Genomic DNA, 16,097 nt, shown 5'->3' with positions numbered 1-16,097 from the left:
AATTTTTTCCCTGTGCCCATACCTTTGAGGTTTTTCCTCACTTTCTCCTCTGTCAATTTCAGTGTCTCTGGTTTTATGTGGAGGTCTTTGATCCACTTAGACTTGAGCTTTGTACAAGGAGATAAGAATGGGTCAATTCTCATCAGCGTGAGAACACTCCTCTTCTGCCTCCTGCCCTTTTAGTGACTCACCATTTCCCACCATGCCGTTTCACACCTTTGTGTGGTGTGTTATCCTTTTCTCTCTTTCTTGTTCTTTAGATTTTTGGTTTTGTTTTTTAATGTAGCCCTAACTGTCCTGGCACTTGCTATGTGTACAAGGCTGGCCTTGAACTCACAAAGAGCCTCTTGGGTGCTGAGATTAAGTGTGCACTAACACACCAACACACTTTTGTCCTTTTCTGGTTAGGGGTGGGAGGCTGTGCTGGGGATTGGACCCAGGACTGTGGCCCCCAGGCAAGTGTTCTGCCCCTGAGCTATTCTTTAGCTTTTGGTCTTTGGGGACAAGGCTTCTCAGTGCAGTGTAGGGTAGCTTGGAACTCCTGATCCTCCGCTTCTACCTCCTTGGAGCTGTGCATTGCACTAACTCTCCCCCTCTGCACCTCTTGATTGTTCTCCTGACTGTCCCTCAGGGCCTCTCACACACCTTGCCTATCCAGAGTCTGTACTCCTCAACATGGTCTGTATAGAAACCACCGACCCCATGCTTAATCTTGTGTTTCCAATAATAATTCACACCTTTTTAACTGGCCCTCAACATAATTGATTACATTTTTTATATTTTGTTTTGTGTTTTTGAGTCAGGGTCTTGCATGTTCCAGGCTGGCATCAAACTCATATAGCGGCAGCTGACTTTGAAGTTAGGATCTTCCTGCATCCACTTCCTAAGTGCTGAGATGACAAGTGTGGGCTGCCATGTCTGGTTTATAGGAGTTCAAATCCAGAACTCCCTTTATGCTAGGCAAGCACACTACTGACTGGCTGAGCCACATTGTGCACCTTGTAGCTTTGTATTTAAAATGTCAGTGGCTTGGCTTTGTAATTCAGTTGCATCATTCTAAGGATGGAGACTGTGATGGATACCCCTCTAACTTCCTTTTCCTTTTCTTTTTCTTTTTCTTTCTTTTCTTTTTGAAATGACAACTTATATAGCCCAGGCTAGCCTCTAACTCTTTGTACCCCACCCCCAACTTTCAGTAGAATGTTTTGTATATAGTTATTACTTGAATTCATGAAAGATTGGGTCCAGGACTCCTCACCATCAGCCAATCTGGAAGAGAAAGGGGCAGAGAGACAAGGAGGGAGGGAAAGAGATATTGTTCTGGTTCTTTTCAAAGAAAAACAAAGGTCATTGCAGCTTTTTGTACCATTGAGGTGATGGTAGGAATTGAGATATATAATCTACTTGCAGATACATATTATGGTATGCAGCCAGTCACATGCAGGGTATAAAATAACGAGAAAGGTTAGATAAAGGACTTCACTATGTCCTGTTCCCTTGGAGAAGTAGGTATCCTCTCATTGCTAGGGTAGGAAAGATAGCTGGAAGTGTCTTTAGAGTGAAGGGGAATGGTCATTCTTTCTAGACTAAGGTGCCAACCAGATAACTAAATGGAAAGATAAGGAGCCATTTGGCTGTGTAACTCTGAAATCCAGAGGAGAGGCTAGGGCTGAAGATGGGCTCAAGGATGGATATTGGGGTGGCAACTGAGCTGATAGGACAATCATTTTAAGTGACAGGACATCACATGGGACCCTGCTTCACCAATAGCAGAACAGTGAGGTGAGCATCCAGGCAGGTGGGAGAAAAGAAGGCTAAGAAAGAATTTGAAATGTCACTGCCGAGTCCCAGAGGCAAGATCTGAGGCTTCAAGGATGCTCCTCAGAGGGAGAAGCAAGAGAAGCTGGAGCTGCAGGCGGGCGAGCAAGGCAGACTCAGTCCCCTCTGCCCAGCCTGCCCTGGCACATGTTCTTCCCTGGGCTATCTTCAAACACCTCTCGTAACCAGTGTGGGTTCCTGCATCCATCTTGGTTCAACAGCATTGCCTGCACCATCAGCTTCCTTCCCTTCAAGCTGTATGGTCCCACTGAGCTGCCCATCCCAGATAGGCACAGCAGAGCCACTGGCTCTGTCACTCTTACTGAGTTGTCTGCTACCTGAAGTGATTTAGCATTGCACATCTTGTGGATACTATAAAGTTCTAAAGAGAAAATGCTTTAAAATTGATTCAAAATTCTCTTTTAGAATAGCATGTTTTAACAAATTCTTTTCATCATGGCTGGAGAGATAGCTGTGTTACAAAAAAAAAAAAAAAGAAGAAGGTCTAGCAAGGTAGTATGTGCATGTATAATCCCTGTGATAGGAAGGTGGATTTCTGGGGCTGGCTGTCTACCGGGAAAATCCTAGGTGAATGACCATGTCTCTAAAAACAAGTGAATGGCATTTGAGGAAGAATGGCTAAGGTTATCTACTTGCTTTCACACAGACATGTGTGTATATCTGAACAGATGTGCCTGTATACATGTGTATACACAGACAGACACATAAACACATACAGACAGAGACAGAGACAAAGAGACAGAGAGAGGGGAACCCTACAAGCCATATCTCCAATGATATGTAGCAAAGACTGACCTATATTTATTATCCTAGGTGGGTCTGCAAAACCCTAGTTTATGAAACATCACTTTAGGGTCTGGTGAGAGAGCTGTTAGTTACCCCCTGCTTCCGCTCCTCTCTAGACTGACTGCTGGAGCTCTACCAGAAAGCCCTGATGAAACTCCTTCAGCTGCCTCAGGTGACAAGATGGCACTGGAGTGACAATGCATAAGTGGTCTCTGAGTTAGGATGGCGTCTCACTGGCTGCCTGCTTTGTTGCACTGACCTGAACAGACATAGGACTCATAGGTACAGCATCCAGCCAGAAATAGCACATTATCAGCTAGTCAGTCACAGAAGGGTCCTCCCATGCTAGCTTGGTGGGGAGTTAGTGATATAAGCCCAAGTGATATAAATTCTTAATTACCCCCTCCCAGTCAACCCCATGAGTTAATTGCTTTGAGACATCATGCATAGCACACCATTTCAATTAGCAGCTTTAAAGTGCCACTGTCACCATCCAAATCACACCATCTCTCCAAGCCTAGGTACCTCCAGAGAATGTCCTCATAGTTGTTCAATGGCAAATGAGCCCCATGCTACAAGGGCTGGCTTGAGAGCTGTACAGCACTTTGTTCTGCTTGGAACATGACACCATCAACAAAACAAGTTTCCTCAGGATACTGGGTATGGACTGCCAGAAAGGGACAGAGGGCCTTGTTGGCGTCCCTGAGTGACAATGTCATAGATCGATCCTGCTGTGAAAACCACTCCAATGTTGGCAGCTTCCCAAGATCTCAAAGCATAATTGGCTTTTTTGTGTGTGTGTGTGTGTGTGTGTGTGTGTGTGTGTGTGTGTGTGTGTGTGTGTGCATGTTGCAAATGAAGACATCCAGGCTGGCACTTGTCATGTAGCTGGGAAATGGAACTGCACTTAGCAAATGGGCATACCAAGTGCTGTCTAGAACCTGGATGCCTGATACCTGGGATTCGGAGAGAGTCCATGAGAAGTAATCAGAGAGGTTCTACCATTGTGAAGAGTGTTTCATCCTCTGGTCCCCAGAGAGTGGCCCCCAGATAGACCTTATTTTATGCCTGTGGTCCCTTTGCTCCACTCTCTTTTGCCATCAGCGACCTTCCAGCTGTGTAGTTTGTTCCTAGTTCCAGTGATGGGGGAGGGTATCCACAGTATGATGCTCGAGCCTGGGAAGATGCTACTGTTCAAACAACATCTGCTTTGAGTTAGTGTCTCTGCTCAAGCCTGAAGAGACTCTGCAGCCTGTCATCACCCTCCTCTTCTCCATAAAGCCATCGGTTCCACCAAAATGATCTGTGGGACTAAGGATGGCTAGGCTTCTTCTTTGGTCTTTCTGTAAGCCTTTGGTACTAAGATGGGCTGTAAAATGATTCTCATTCATGCGAAAAACTGGCCAAACTCTCCTTCTAATGTCAACTACAAGTCAAGAGGAGGCAAGCCCACTTCTGCCCTTTGGAAGGATAATAGCCATGGGACTTCCCTGAGTAAACATAGGACAATCGAGAACTATCTGCGTGATAGCAAGGTTATGTGGGGAAGTAGAAAGTGAGGGTAGGCAAGAAATTCCGTAAGTCCTGGTCCTAGTTTTTGTAGCACTTTGTGTTTGACAGCAGCATGTGTGGCAGGCAGGAGCAGCAGTAGGGGCATCCTTCAGTGTAAGGACTCTTGTGCCGACCTTGGGTGAAAAGGATCCTTAGCCCTGCAAGTGTTAAAGCTCGTGGGCCATGCCTATGTAAGAGACAGATTCCTCAGCTCTTGGCTACAGCTGGCATTTCAGTTTCCAGGCAATCTAGGTATCACATTCCTCTACCTTTGATAACAGCTCCCAGGCCTGAGGTGCTAAGATTCTTGACCCTAAAGGTTTGACAAGTATGTAATTCTTCCTACAACTGGACCTACAGTTTCTCATCTCTGACTCTGCAGGCCTCTAGCCTGCTGCTGTCAAGCAGCTGGTGACCCTGTCACATATGCGGCTCAGCCTGCCGGTGGCTTAGCTGTTACTGGCACTGCTGCTCTGCTGCCTCGGCCTTCACCGATGCTCTCCGATCTCTGCTGCTTTCTGTGTGTTACTAGTTCAGGCCATAATAATAAAAGTAATTGAGAAAATACAACTCCAGAAAAGCCTTTAACTGGGCTTAATGTGATAGCAAGAAAGGCAGCGTAGGAGATTGTCTCACAACCAGCTCACAAAGTGGGCTAGAGAGTCTACTTATATAGCCAAAAAGTGTATTTGTATCAATTATAGCAAACCTTGCAGGCAAACACAGGCTAGTCTTTGCCCCTGTCACAAACTTATCCCTTGCGTGGCAACCAGAAGAAGCGTTTCCCCCCTGGCTTAGGTAGAAATTGCAGTAGGGTCATCTAGAGTTCACTAAGGCTTTTAACAGTTAAAAATTCCAGTAAGAACTATTTCAAATAAGTGACTAGGAGTACACCATCAAGAGTAGTTTTTACAAGGTGTCTATGAAGTGTTCAGAGCAGCGAGTGCTCACATAAGAGTAGTCTGACTGGCTGTATGACTAATACTCATTTTGCTCAAGATAGTCACAGATGCAAGAAGTCCAATGACCATGGGAGAAAGCTTAATCATATCCCCTCCATACCTCACCATCTTTATTTATAAGAAAGAGAACATCAGAAAGAATGTTTACCAATTAAAGAACTCCTCAATTCTATTGTCGATATAGCTCAGTTGGTCAAATGCTTGCCTTATAAGCCAAGACCTGAGTTTGGTCCCCAGAGTCCATGTGGAAAAGACTGGGTGCGGTGGCACACTTTAGTAGTTCTAGCATCAGAGATGCAAAACCAGGAGGGTCCCTGGGGCTCAGCCACCAGCCAGCCTCACTTGGTAAGCTGCAGACCAGTGAGATACGTTATCCCCAAAGAAAAGATGGAATGGTACCTGAGGTCATCCTCTGGTTTCCACATTTATAAGCATACACATGCACATGCACCCGCACACACATATGTGCATGTTCACACACTTGAACACAAAGAATATGCACTAATAGTGGTTTGAACCCTTGCTTTGGTGAGAGGTGCGTTCCCCTTGTCTGTCTCAGCAGCATCTTATATTTCAGATATTTTCTGCATTCGCTGGTTCTAATACATATGTTGATTCTTAGGTGTGGAAACGCTCCCTTGGACCACCTGCATTTGAACAGAATAACCACCATGAGGAAAAGGTTCAGGTGGGCACTTCTCTTTATGATGTACTTGGGACTATGCTAGCAGATGGCTTATTGGCTCCACAGTGGGGAATAGTTCAGCTTGAAGAGGACCAGGAGAATACATGTCAGGGTGACAGTACCCAGGGTGAGAACTGGGAGTTGGGTGAAATTTATATGTGACTTTGAAGCCCCATTGATGGAAAGGAGTCAGGACAATGGGAAATCGCTAGGGAAACAAGGGAACAGGTAGCTTAGATACTAAAGCGGTCATCAGCATCTTGCCATGTTTCCATGTAGTGAAGACAGCTTCATGTACGTTCTTTTTCAGGAATGGCCTTGGCCCTGTGAAAGAAGGAGAAGCCCAGTATGCTGTAGTCCACTGCACAGGTTACATCAAGGCTTGGCCACCAGCAGGTAAGCAGAGCGCTGCTGATGTATTTCCAAGAAGGCGGATGTCTTCACCTCCGATGGTAATACTGGGTTAAGAGTACTTTTGGAGAAAACGTGGGAAAGTATTGTTGTTTTTCTTTGTGGTTAGAATGTAATTTTTGATACCAGAGAAAGCCCTGCTATCTGAAATAGGTTTCCAAAAACCTTGATTCTTCAAGGGTGAGTGGAGCCTTTGCATCATCAACCTCAGAAATGGTAATGTGGAGATTTGAAATGATCGTTGCAGCCGTGTCGCCACAGATATGCATATCAAAATCACACTGAGATAACAGATAACAAGCATGGGCAAGGAAAAGGAGAACTGAACTATCGTATCTCGCTGGTGGGAATGTGAAATAGCATAGCTGCTTGGAAAAACACTCTCAAAATGTTAAGCATGCAGATACTGTATGACTTCACAGTTTGACTCCGGGATATCAATCCAAAAGAATTAAAGACCTAGATCTACAAAGAAATTTAAATATAAGTGTTTATGCATAATGGACAAAGAGTTAAAGCAACCCAAATATACATTAAGTGATGGATAGATGAATATAAATGTCATGTACCCATACAGGGAATAATGAAGCACCAAAATATAGCTATGTGGCATAGTAATCCTACAAAACAAAGAGCACAAGCCCTATAGCCATAGTGCAGTTAAAGAATATATAGCAATAGCCAGACTAGTGCTTGGAAGAAATAAAAATAGCTTACGGTATGCTGTCCACTGACAGGCAAGGGAAAATAGAAACTGTAAGATAAAGTGGCTTGAGTTTCTTATTGTAGCTTTGCCTCTGCTGGACAGTGAGCTGTGGATTATGTTCAGTATGGATTGCATTTTTTGCTTTGGAGGGGGCCGTACAAGACCCCTCCCTGACTAGGAATCTACAATGATCTTTCCTTCACTGACTGACACTGCCTGCTTTATAGCTAGAGTGACGCTCTGCTGCTCATTGCCCACCTCTGACCTGGCATGTTGATTTTCATCAGTACTGTAAGAGGTCTGGAAGTAAAATAATTTCTCATTACTGTTTAGGTTTTCGAATAATGAAGTCTCTATGTCCACAAATACCATTAGCACCTTCCTGCAGTTCTGAAATGCTTTGCATAATCATAACAGTAATGACTGTTGTATGTTTACTATGTCCGACATAATTACAACAATCATAACAGTGCTATGGAATATCCAGAGTCTGAACACCTGCAAGTCAAAGCTCAGCAATCTAAACACCCCACATTGACTTTTTGTGCATGTATACACACATATAGATGGATAGATAGATAGATAGATAGATAGATAGATAGATAGATAGATAGATAGAAAGATAGAGAGATAGGGAGATAGATAGATAGAGAGAAAGAGAGAAAGAGAGATAGGGAGATAGAGATATGCATGGGCACAGCCTGTCAGTAAAATGTATATAAATGCCCTTAAAGGGTATTTTTTTTTCCTACTTAAAATATGATCCTGGTCTTTGTTGGATTACTATCACAAAATATTACAGACTAGGTAATTTGCAATGAAAATAAATATTTTTCTTACAGTTATAAGGATGGTGACTTCAGGGCTAAGGGGCTACATTTGACAAGGGTCTTCTTGGTGTGTGTCATATTGTGACAGAGGGTGTCTTTTGGGGAGAGAACCGACACCCACCTGGCACCTGTGAGTTTAGATGTTTCTCCCTTTATTTATTTATTCATTTATTTATTTATTCATTCATTCATTCATTCATTCGTTTTTGAGACAGTGTCTCACTATACATTCCCACTGGCCTGGAACTCACAACGTGACCAGGCTGATTTTAATATCCACTCGCTTCTGCCTCCCACATGCCTGAATTAAAGGAATGTGCCAACACACATAGCTTCTCTCTCTCAGGAAGCCACTAACATCATCATTAGGTCCCTGTGGTATCTGATTTAACCCTCATTTTCTTCAAAAAGTTCCATCTACAAATGGCATCAACATGTGAATTTGGGGTTTCGAGTTTCTAATGCATGAACTTTTGGCAACACTTTTCTTTTTTCTTTCCTTCCTTCTTTGTGTGTGTGTGTGTGTGTGTGTGTGTGTGTGTGTGTGTGTGTGTTAATGTACACACGCAATGTACATGTTGTGCTTGCATATGTCAGATCCCCTGGGAGTAGAGTTACAGATAGTGTGAACTACCATGTTGGGAATCCAGTGCAGGTCCTCTGAATGTTCATCCAACGTTCTTAATCACTAAATCATCCTCTCTAACCCCCTAAGAGAAATCTTTTAACCATAGGAAGTATAATTTACAAACTACCAGTATGTTGTTTACCAAAGGACAGATTCTGAAAGGCATCCAGCCCTCAACTTAGGAGATCCACACATAGTTCTAACAGTGCTGTTGAACCAGTCAGAAGCAGTTCATTGATAGCATGGGGCATTTTGTAAGTGGCAAGGCATTTTGTAAGTGCTTGAGAAAGTAGGTTTGTAGTAGGAGATTGTTCAATGAGATAAAAATAAGAACAAAAGATTTGGAAGAGGACTATGTATGGCCATTGTTGAGCAACAACCTCAGGACTACAAACTCCAGAACCATCTTTCTAGAAGTGCTCAGATAAATACCTCATTATAGAGGTGATCAGAGGAAAGTGTTATCTTTGGAGACAGAAGAGTCCCTATGCCAGCTGAAGTTAGGAAAATTTGCCCTGAAAAAAATGCCCATACCCAGACTACATCAGTGCTCCAAAGCCATCTGGAGATCCATGCCAAGAGGATGCCTTGATTCCTACCGAATCTTTCTTCACTTAAGTTACTTGATCATTCTTACTATACTGGGTGTACATTCCTCTTCTGCTTCCAGACTCAATATTATGCCCTTCTGCCCTGTTATTGGGGCTCCAGACCCATGATCTCACATGAGTAATGTCATGAGTGTGATAAAACTCACCAGGCCCCAGTGGGGAGGGAGAAAAGAAGCTGTGCCCAAGAGGCCAGCAGTGACTGCACCCAGAGGGTGAGTTCCTCTGGAGCTGCGTATGTCTCAAGACTGTTGGTGTTAGCTTATTTGAGGCAGTAGGACTTATTCTTTGCCTTAAATGCTGGCCAATGAAACTGCCACATAAGGAACGGTTGGAGGAGCCAGGGTGTTTCACTTAGAGAAAATGAGACATGATTTCTGTCTGCAAGTATTTGAGGAGGTGTCATATGAAGGAGGAATTAGTCTCTGGGTAGTTCCAGAAGGCACAACTTGGAGCAAAAGAGGAAAGTTACAAAAGAGAGAAGTGAGTCAGGGGCATGAAAGAGCATTAAAGATACAATAGACACATTAAGCTACGGAAAAAGAGTTTTCACAGTTAACCAGAACCTCACATTGAAACAATTTGATACCATTCTCTCTTACATTATAATGGACCAAAGAGCAAAAAGGCAAATGAAAAGTAAAGAAAATATACTTTTTGCACTGCTGTTAGGAATAATGCTGTTAAACTAATCCAAAGCTTGAGTAGACTGAGCAATGTGTAACAAACATCTGACAGTGTGTGACTTATGATACAGCACTCAGATTGGTGGAAATTTATTCTAACAAATTAACTAGAGATATCTGTATATTGTGTTCTTAATCACCTTTAACAACTGTGAAAGATCAAAATGAATCTGAATGCCACTGGTAGAGAACTAGTTAAAATAAAAGTGGAAACTCTATACACCGGCACATTGGACAGACATTAATGAGCGTTTGTGCTATTCAAGTATTTTTGAGAACAAAATAAAGTGTAAACAATTGTTTTTAAATGGCCACAAGACATATACATCTCGTTTTTTAAAATTATAAATGAATAAAGCATGCATGTGTGTTAAAACTGGAACATTAACCATTTATTTCTGTCTATGGATTGTTGGAACATTTTCTTTTCTGTTCATGTCCACATTTCCCCCATGTTTTACCTGATTTTAATAATAAGAGAAAATGATGTTTTGAGACATCCATCTGAACCTTCAACGATGGAATTCTAAGTGATCAGATTAGATGGTTTACAGAGAGCTTGGAGGTACATCATTGTCGCCTTTTGAGTCTGCTCTCGTACAGGGTGTTTCTGTGAAGGCAGAGGTTCTAGAGAAGAATTCCATCTTCCTGTGTCATTACTCATGCGTGCATGCAGGGTTCTTAGTTGCCCTGCTGCCTTGTTCTGTGGCTGCTGAAACTGTTTCTTTATTAATAACTGCATTCTTAGCACATATAACTCTAATTCTGGATCACTGTTCATAACCTGCAAGACCCCCAGGGCAGATGCTGTGTTCATCTTCTCACACCCATCTATCATTCAGACTTGGCAAACATTGTATTTTTGAAGGCTGGACTAGTGGGTGCGTGGAGGAATGGGATGGATGAGTGGGAGGGTGGTGGAAAAAGAAATGCTCTTGAAATGAAAAAATGGTGAGTCTAAAAGGGTGCCTGTGTGAAGCCAGTTCTTGCTAGAGTTTCTAAGTTTAAGAAAGTCAGTTTTGTGGAACTCTTTTGAGATGGTTAGTGACAGAGACAGTTGTGTGGCTTGGACGAGTGGTAAACTGAAGTCATGATTCTCTTACCCCTTTCTAAGGTCCTAGAGTTAGGGGTACTGGAGTAGCAAGCAGCTCACCGTGAGGACTATCCGATGCCTTATAAAGTTATATTGCTGACCCTGCTTGCTCACATGCTCTGCAATTATAAACAATGACTAAGTTATGCAAATGAAAATTTATGGCAGCTAACTAAAATATGAAAATGAATATATATGTGAAAAGCCAACCTCAAAGAAGAGAAGAGGAAAGAAAAGAAAAGAAAAGAAAAGAAAAGAAAAGAAAAGAAAAGAAAAGAAAAGAAAAGGGAAAAGGAAAAGGAAAAGGAAAAGGAAAAGGAAAAGGAAAAGGAAAAGGAAAAGGAAAAGGAAAAGGAAAAGGAAGAGTTATCAGCCAAGGTGGGGTTTGCAGTAGAAACCAGAGCTTTATGGACAGACTCCTTGACATGCACTTATAGGCTGAATCTTTTTCTTCCCACCTGTTTATGGTATACAAACCTCAAAGTAGATTCTGGTGTGTTCTAGAACCTTTCTGTAACATAGTAGCCTTCCTAATTAGCCTGACAACATTTTACACTATATTAGTATAGTATTCGGAGTGAGACTAACAGGCATTAACTTAGTTCCCTTGTCTCATCACACAGTTATTTAGTTAGTCAGTAACTACGCATGACAGGGTACATTTTATACATTGGGGGTGTATTCAGAGGCTGAAGAATACTACATTTCCAGAAGTGTGACTTATTTCCACCCAGCGTCACCACCAAGCACCTTGCCTTTCATAGAGGCAGCTTTGAGCAGATGTCTTTTCTAAAGTGGAGGTGTGGCTTACAACCTAACCCACCATGTAGAATGCCTGGTTACCTGACAGAATGTTGGCACAAGAGAGCCAAGACCTGACCCAGGGTATAGAGTTTGAACTCAGGACTCATGGCTTACTCCTGGGACAATCTAGATCTTGAAAGCATTTGGCACTTTCTTCACTGGTGAGGTGGGTGTCTATTTCTCACTTTGTTGCTGACTTTCAGTAAGTCATGGCCACAGCATGCCACAGGCTTGAGGTTATTTTGCAGTTCTGGCCTGAAGCCTCTGGGGTCAGGCCAGTGCTCAGACTTCAGCCGACAGCTCGGCTCTGCCATGAGCTCATCTGCAACAGTTCTGGGTTTCTGGCAGTTTGCTTCTTGAATGTGGTTTGTTTTTCTACCGTGTGAAAGTCTCCAAAAATCTCTTGCTGGTATTGAGGCCACTAAGTCACAAGCCATGGCTGCACCCCTGTGCTTCCTAGCCACTCTACACTGCACATATGTGGCATGCTCAAGATGTCTCCAGAATCAAAGCCACCACATTAGCTTCTGAGATGGGGAGTAACTATCACCATCGTCTGGTTTTTCATTCTCAGGCAGGATGAAATGCCTCTTTCTGTTCCTTCTATAGATGGTTTCTGAGCTCCACCACAGACCAGCTTTGTGAGGTCCTGGGGATCCTGAGGTGAGGCTGACATGGTGCCTGCTCACAGAGCTGTGGAAGGGACAAACTTCCAAGTCAGCCACAAAGCCTCAAGTCATAACCAAGGCACAAATTCAACTGCTGGGTTGTGTCAAGGCAAGCTTGTCTAGCCTGCATGCCAGCCTGGTGGGCAGAGATAGAGAGTAGAACTGGGATGAAGCATAGGGTAAAGGGAAAGACTTTGCTGGATAACAAACTCATTGCAAGCAAGGGAAAAACATAGGCAGTGGAGGTTTGAACAATAGCACCTGTCATTGGGAACACTTTGAGAGCTACACTCAGTGAAAGCCCTTGACCTGATTTGTTTATTTAATGTTCACCAAAGCCCTGATGATGTGCAGACACAGTTATTTTCTAGTTTCTATGTACCTAAAGACAGCATTGTGAAGCAGTTGGCCCAGCACATGTGGCTAGTAAAAGCTTAAAGTTGGGCCATACACTTGGACATCTTGGTGCATTCGCTGTTGTACCTCAGCCTTCTCCATGCAGTAAGGAGATACTAGCTGTGGGTGGGACTGTGGGTGAAGCACAGGAATAGCATCAGATCTTGGGGCTATCTTAGTTAGGATTTCTATTGCAGTGAAGAGACACCATGACCATTGAAGCTGTTATTAATGATAACGTTTAATTCGGATTGTTTCACAGGTTTAGTCCATTGTGGCAGGAAGCATAGTGGTGTGCAGGCAGAGACTGTGCTGGAGGAGAAGCTGAGAGTTCTACATCTTGAACTATAGGAAGCAAGAAGAGACAGTCACAGCAGACAGGCTTAAGCAATTGAGACCCACCCCCAGTGACATACCTATTCCAAGAAGACCATAGCTCCTAATAGTGACAATCCCTATGGACCTGTGGGGGATGTTTCTATTCAAACCACCACAGGGCTGGAATGCTAATCCAGAGAGCTTGGTTCCTTCTCTGCATTTTCTATAAAGGTTTTGGAGAGTAGTCTATTAACTACATGGAACTTGCTGGAAGGTCGAGGGACCAGTAAAGAGTGGTGCTTATGTGTCACCTTGGGAGAAAATGAAGCTGAAGCAGGACAGTGGCTATGCTCATGGGAACATGTGAGGTAGCCAGGATAATGCCTGCTCCAGATGGCAGATGTGGCAGTGGGCAAGGTCTATATGAGGCAGGTGGGAAAGCTGCAGCTCACATCCAGGAAGTCTGATTGCAGAATCTATGTGCTTACACATCATTATTAAGTTTGACGGCTTCTCTTACTCCTTAAATAGTGGAAAGATCACTTTGGGCTTTTGACTGGGATTTGCATGTCAGCTATTTGGTCATTGTCATATTATGCCATCCATTTACATAATGTTATCTATCTATCATCTGTCGTGTATCAAGTCTATCTCTCAGATCTATCATCTGCCTGTCAAATCTATTATCCATCTTCTATCATATATCAAAACTGCTATCTACGTAGTTCCACACACATGTGCATGATGGCAACACTTATTAGACTTGGTAGATTATTTTTAAAAAGAGAGAGGCAGGGCATAGTGATGCGTGCCTTTAATTCCAGTAATAAGGAGGCAGAGGCTGGTGGATCTCTGTGAGTTTCCAGGCCAGCCAAAGCTACACAGTGAGGTCCTGTCTCAAAAAAAAAAAAAAAAAAAAGCCTTCATTTTATTTAATATCAAAAGAAGACATGAGGTTGGGAAGGGGATGTCAGAGGGAGTCCAAGAGGAGATGGGAGTGAATATAATCAAAATACATGGTATACGTGTGTGAAATTCTCAGGAGAACAAATTAAAATACATTCTAAAAATTGCTGATTATCACCTATTATTTGTCACCAATCTATAAATCTATCTGCTATCATATTTACCATCTATTTATCTCTCAAGTCTATAATCATCTTTCAAAACCCGCATCTATCCTCTGTCACCTCCCTTTCTGTCATTTGTGTGTTACCTGAGGTTGCCCAGGTAATAAGCAGACTATGTTGGTTGTGTTGCTCACCCCGTCTTTCTCTATACCATGACCCTGGCATTATTTGGTCCATTTCACTATGCCAAGATGAGTCTTCCAACAGTTAACATCTAGAAGGGTTGGCAGGCCCCATACTCCTGGACCCCTCCACTTTGAGGATTTTCTCACTGCCCTGTACAGTTGCAAAGAGAATTCTTGAGGTCACGGGTCTCTGGGAAGATACTTCCCCAGCATGCTTCACAGTTGGTTTCTAACCTCTGATGTGCAGATGGCTGAGCCTGCCTCGGCTTTCCTTTCAGAATCTTCCCCTTTTCCGTTATAACACAAGTAGGTTGTTTCCCGAATGCCTAGAACTCAAATGTTTGTTCAGTGTGCGAGTGGGGTTGTTTTCGCTCATTTTAATGACTAGGCTGGTTCAGCCTGTATGGGGGCTTGAGCTGTCCCTGTGAAGAGGTGTCCTTCAGGCTTCAGAGTCCCCCCTGTGTCTTGGGTGCCATGCCATCTCCTGGTTCTTCTTTCACCCCCACTAGATTTTTGTTCTTCATATGAAGTTCTTGAACTTCTTGGCCTGATCTTCTATTCGTGGCCACCACGCCCTTTTCTGTTTTTAACGTGACAAGTGCATTTTTTCATCTGCACTCAGTCCTCACTGATGAAGTTGCTCTCTTTCTGTAAATATCACATCATCTAGACTCCCAGAGGATTAACTTTAGATTTTTCTCTCTCATTATTTTATTATTATTATTATTATTATTATTATTATTATTATTTTACAGTGCTGTTGATAATTTTATTTTTTAATTTAATTTGTAATTCATTTTTTACACTCCATATTCCATTCCCCGCCCCTCCCCATCCACCCTCCAACTGCTCCATATCCCACACCTCCTCCCCACCCCATCCCATCTCCACGTGGTTGCCCCCACCCCCTACCTCACCTGACCTCTAAACTCCCTGGAGCCTCCAGTCTCTTGAGGGATAGGTGCTTCATCTCTGAATGAACACAGACTTGGAAGTCCTCTGCTGAGTTGGTGTATGCTGTCTGTTTGGTGGTCCAGTGTTTGAAAGATCTCGGGGGTCCAGATTAATTGAAACTGCTGGTTCTCCTACAGGATCACCCTTCTCCTCAGCTTCTTTTAGCCTTCCCTAATTCAACAACAGAGGTCAGCTGCTTCTGTCCATTGGTTGAGTGCAAATAACTGCATCTGACTCTTTCAGCTGCTTGTTGGGTCTTTTGGAGGGCAGCCATGATAAATTCCTTTTTGTGAGCATTCCATAGCCTTAGTAATAGTGTCAGGCCTTGGGACCTCCACTAAGCCGGATCCCACTTTGGGCCTGTCATTGGACCTTCTTTTCCTCAGGTTCCTCTCCATGTCCATCCCTGTAATTCTTTCAGACAGAAACAATTATGGGTCAGAGGTGTGACTGTGAGATGGCAACCCCATCCCTCACTTGATGTCCTGTCTTCCTGCTGGAGGTGGGCTCTATAAGTTCCCTCTCTCTACTGTCAGGCATTTCATCAAAGGTCCCTCCCTATGAGTCCTGGGAGTCTCTCACCTCCCAGGTCTCTGGGACATTCTGGGGTTCCCCCCCAACCTCCTATTTTCTGAGGTTGCCTATTCCATTCTTTCTGCTGGCCCTCAGGGCTTCAGTTCTTTCCCCTCACCCAATACCAGATCAGGTTCCCTTCTACCCACCACTGCTGCCCCCTCCCACCCTGTCCACATTCCCTCCCAAGTCCCTGCCTCCCTCTTTTTTCTTTTTCTTTTTCTTTTTCTTTCTTTCTTTCTTTCTTTCTTTCTTTCTTTCTTTTTTTTTTTTTTTTTTTTTTTTTTACTAATATCCACTTATTAGTGAGTACATACCATGCATGCATGGCCTTTTGGGTCTGA

At 43.3% G+C, this 16,097-nt stretch overlaps 1 protein-coding gene across 6 annotated transcripts in view; it reads left to right on the top strand.

The window, feature by feature from the left end:
* Positions 1 to 16,097, top strand: part of Arnt2 (aryl hydrocarbon receptor nuclear translocator 2) — a 168,957-nt gene that overhangs the window by 101,818 nt on the left and 51,042 nt on the right. For all 6 annotated transcript variants that reach the window (XM_021191241.2, XM_029535015.1, XM_029535029.1 and 3 more), the window contains 2 exons: positions 5,761 to 5,826; positions 6,134 to 6,219. In XM_021191241.2, the coding sequence (XP_021046900.1) occupies positions 5,761 to 5,826; positions 6,134 to 6,219 (152 nt within the window). The remainder of the gene's footprint in view (positions 1 to 5,760; positions 5,827 to 6,133; positions 6,220 to 16,097) is intronic.

This window comes from Mus pahari, chromosome 1 (genome assembly GCF_900095145.1).
Source record: "Mus pahari chromosome 1, PAHARI_EIJ_v1.1, whole genome shotgun sequence".
In the NCBI taxonomy this organism is placed as follows: Eukaryota; Metazoa; Chordata; class Mammalia; order Rodentia; family Muridae; genus Mus; species Mus pahari.
Note: the sequence above shows the minus strand (reverse complement) of the source record. Positions and strands in the feature narration are given on the sequence as shown.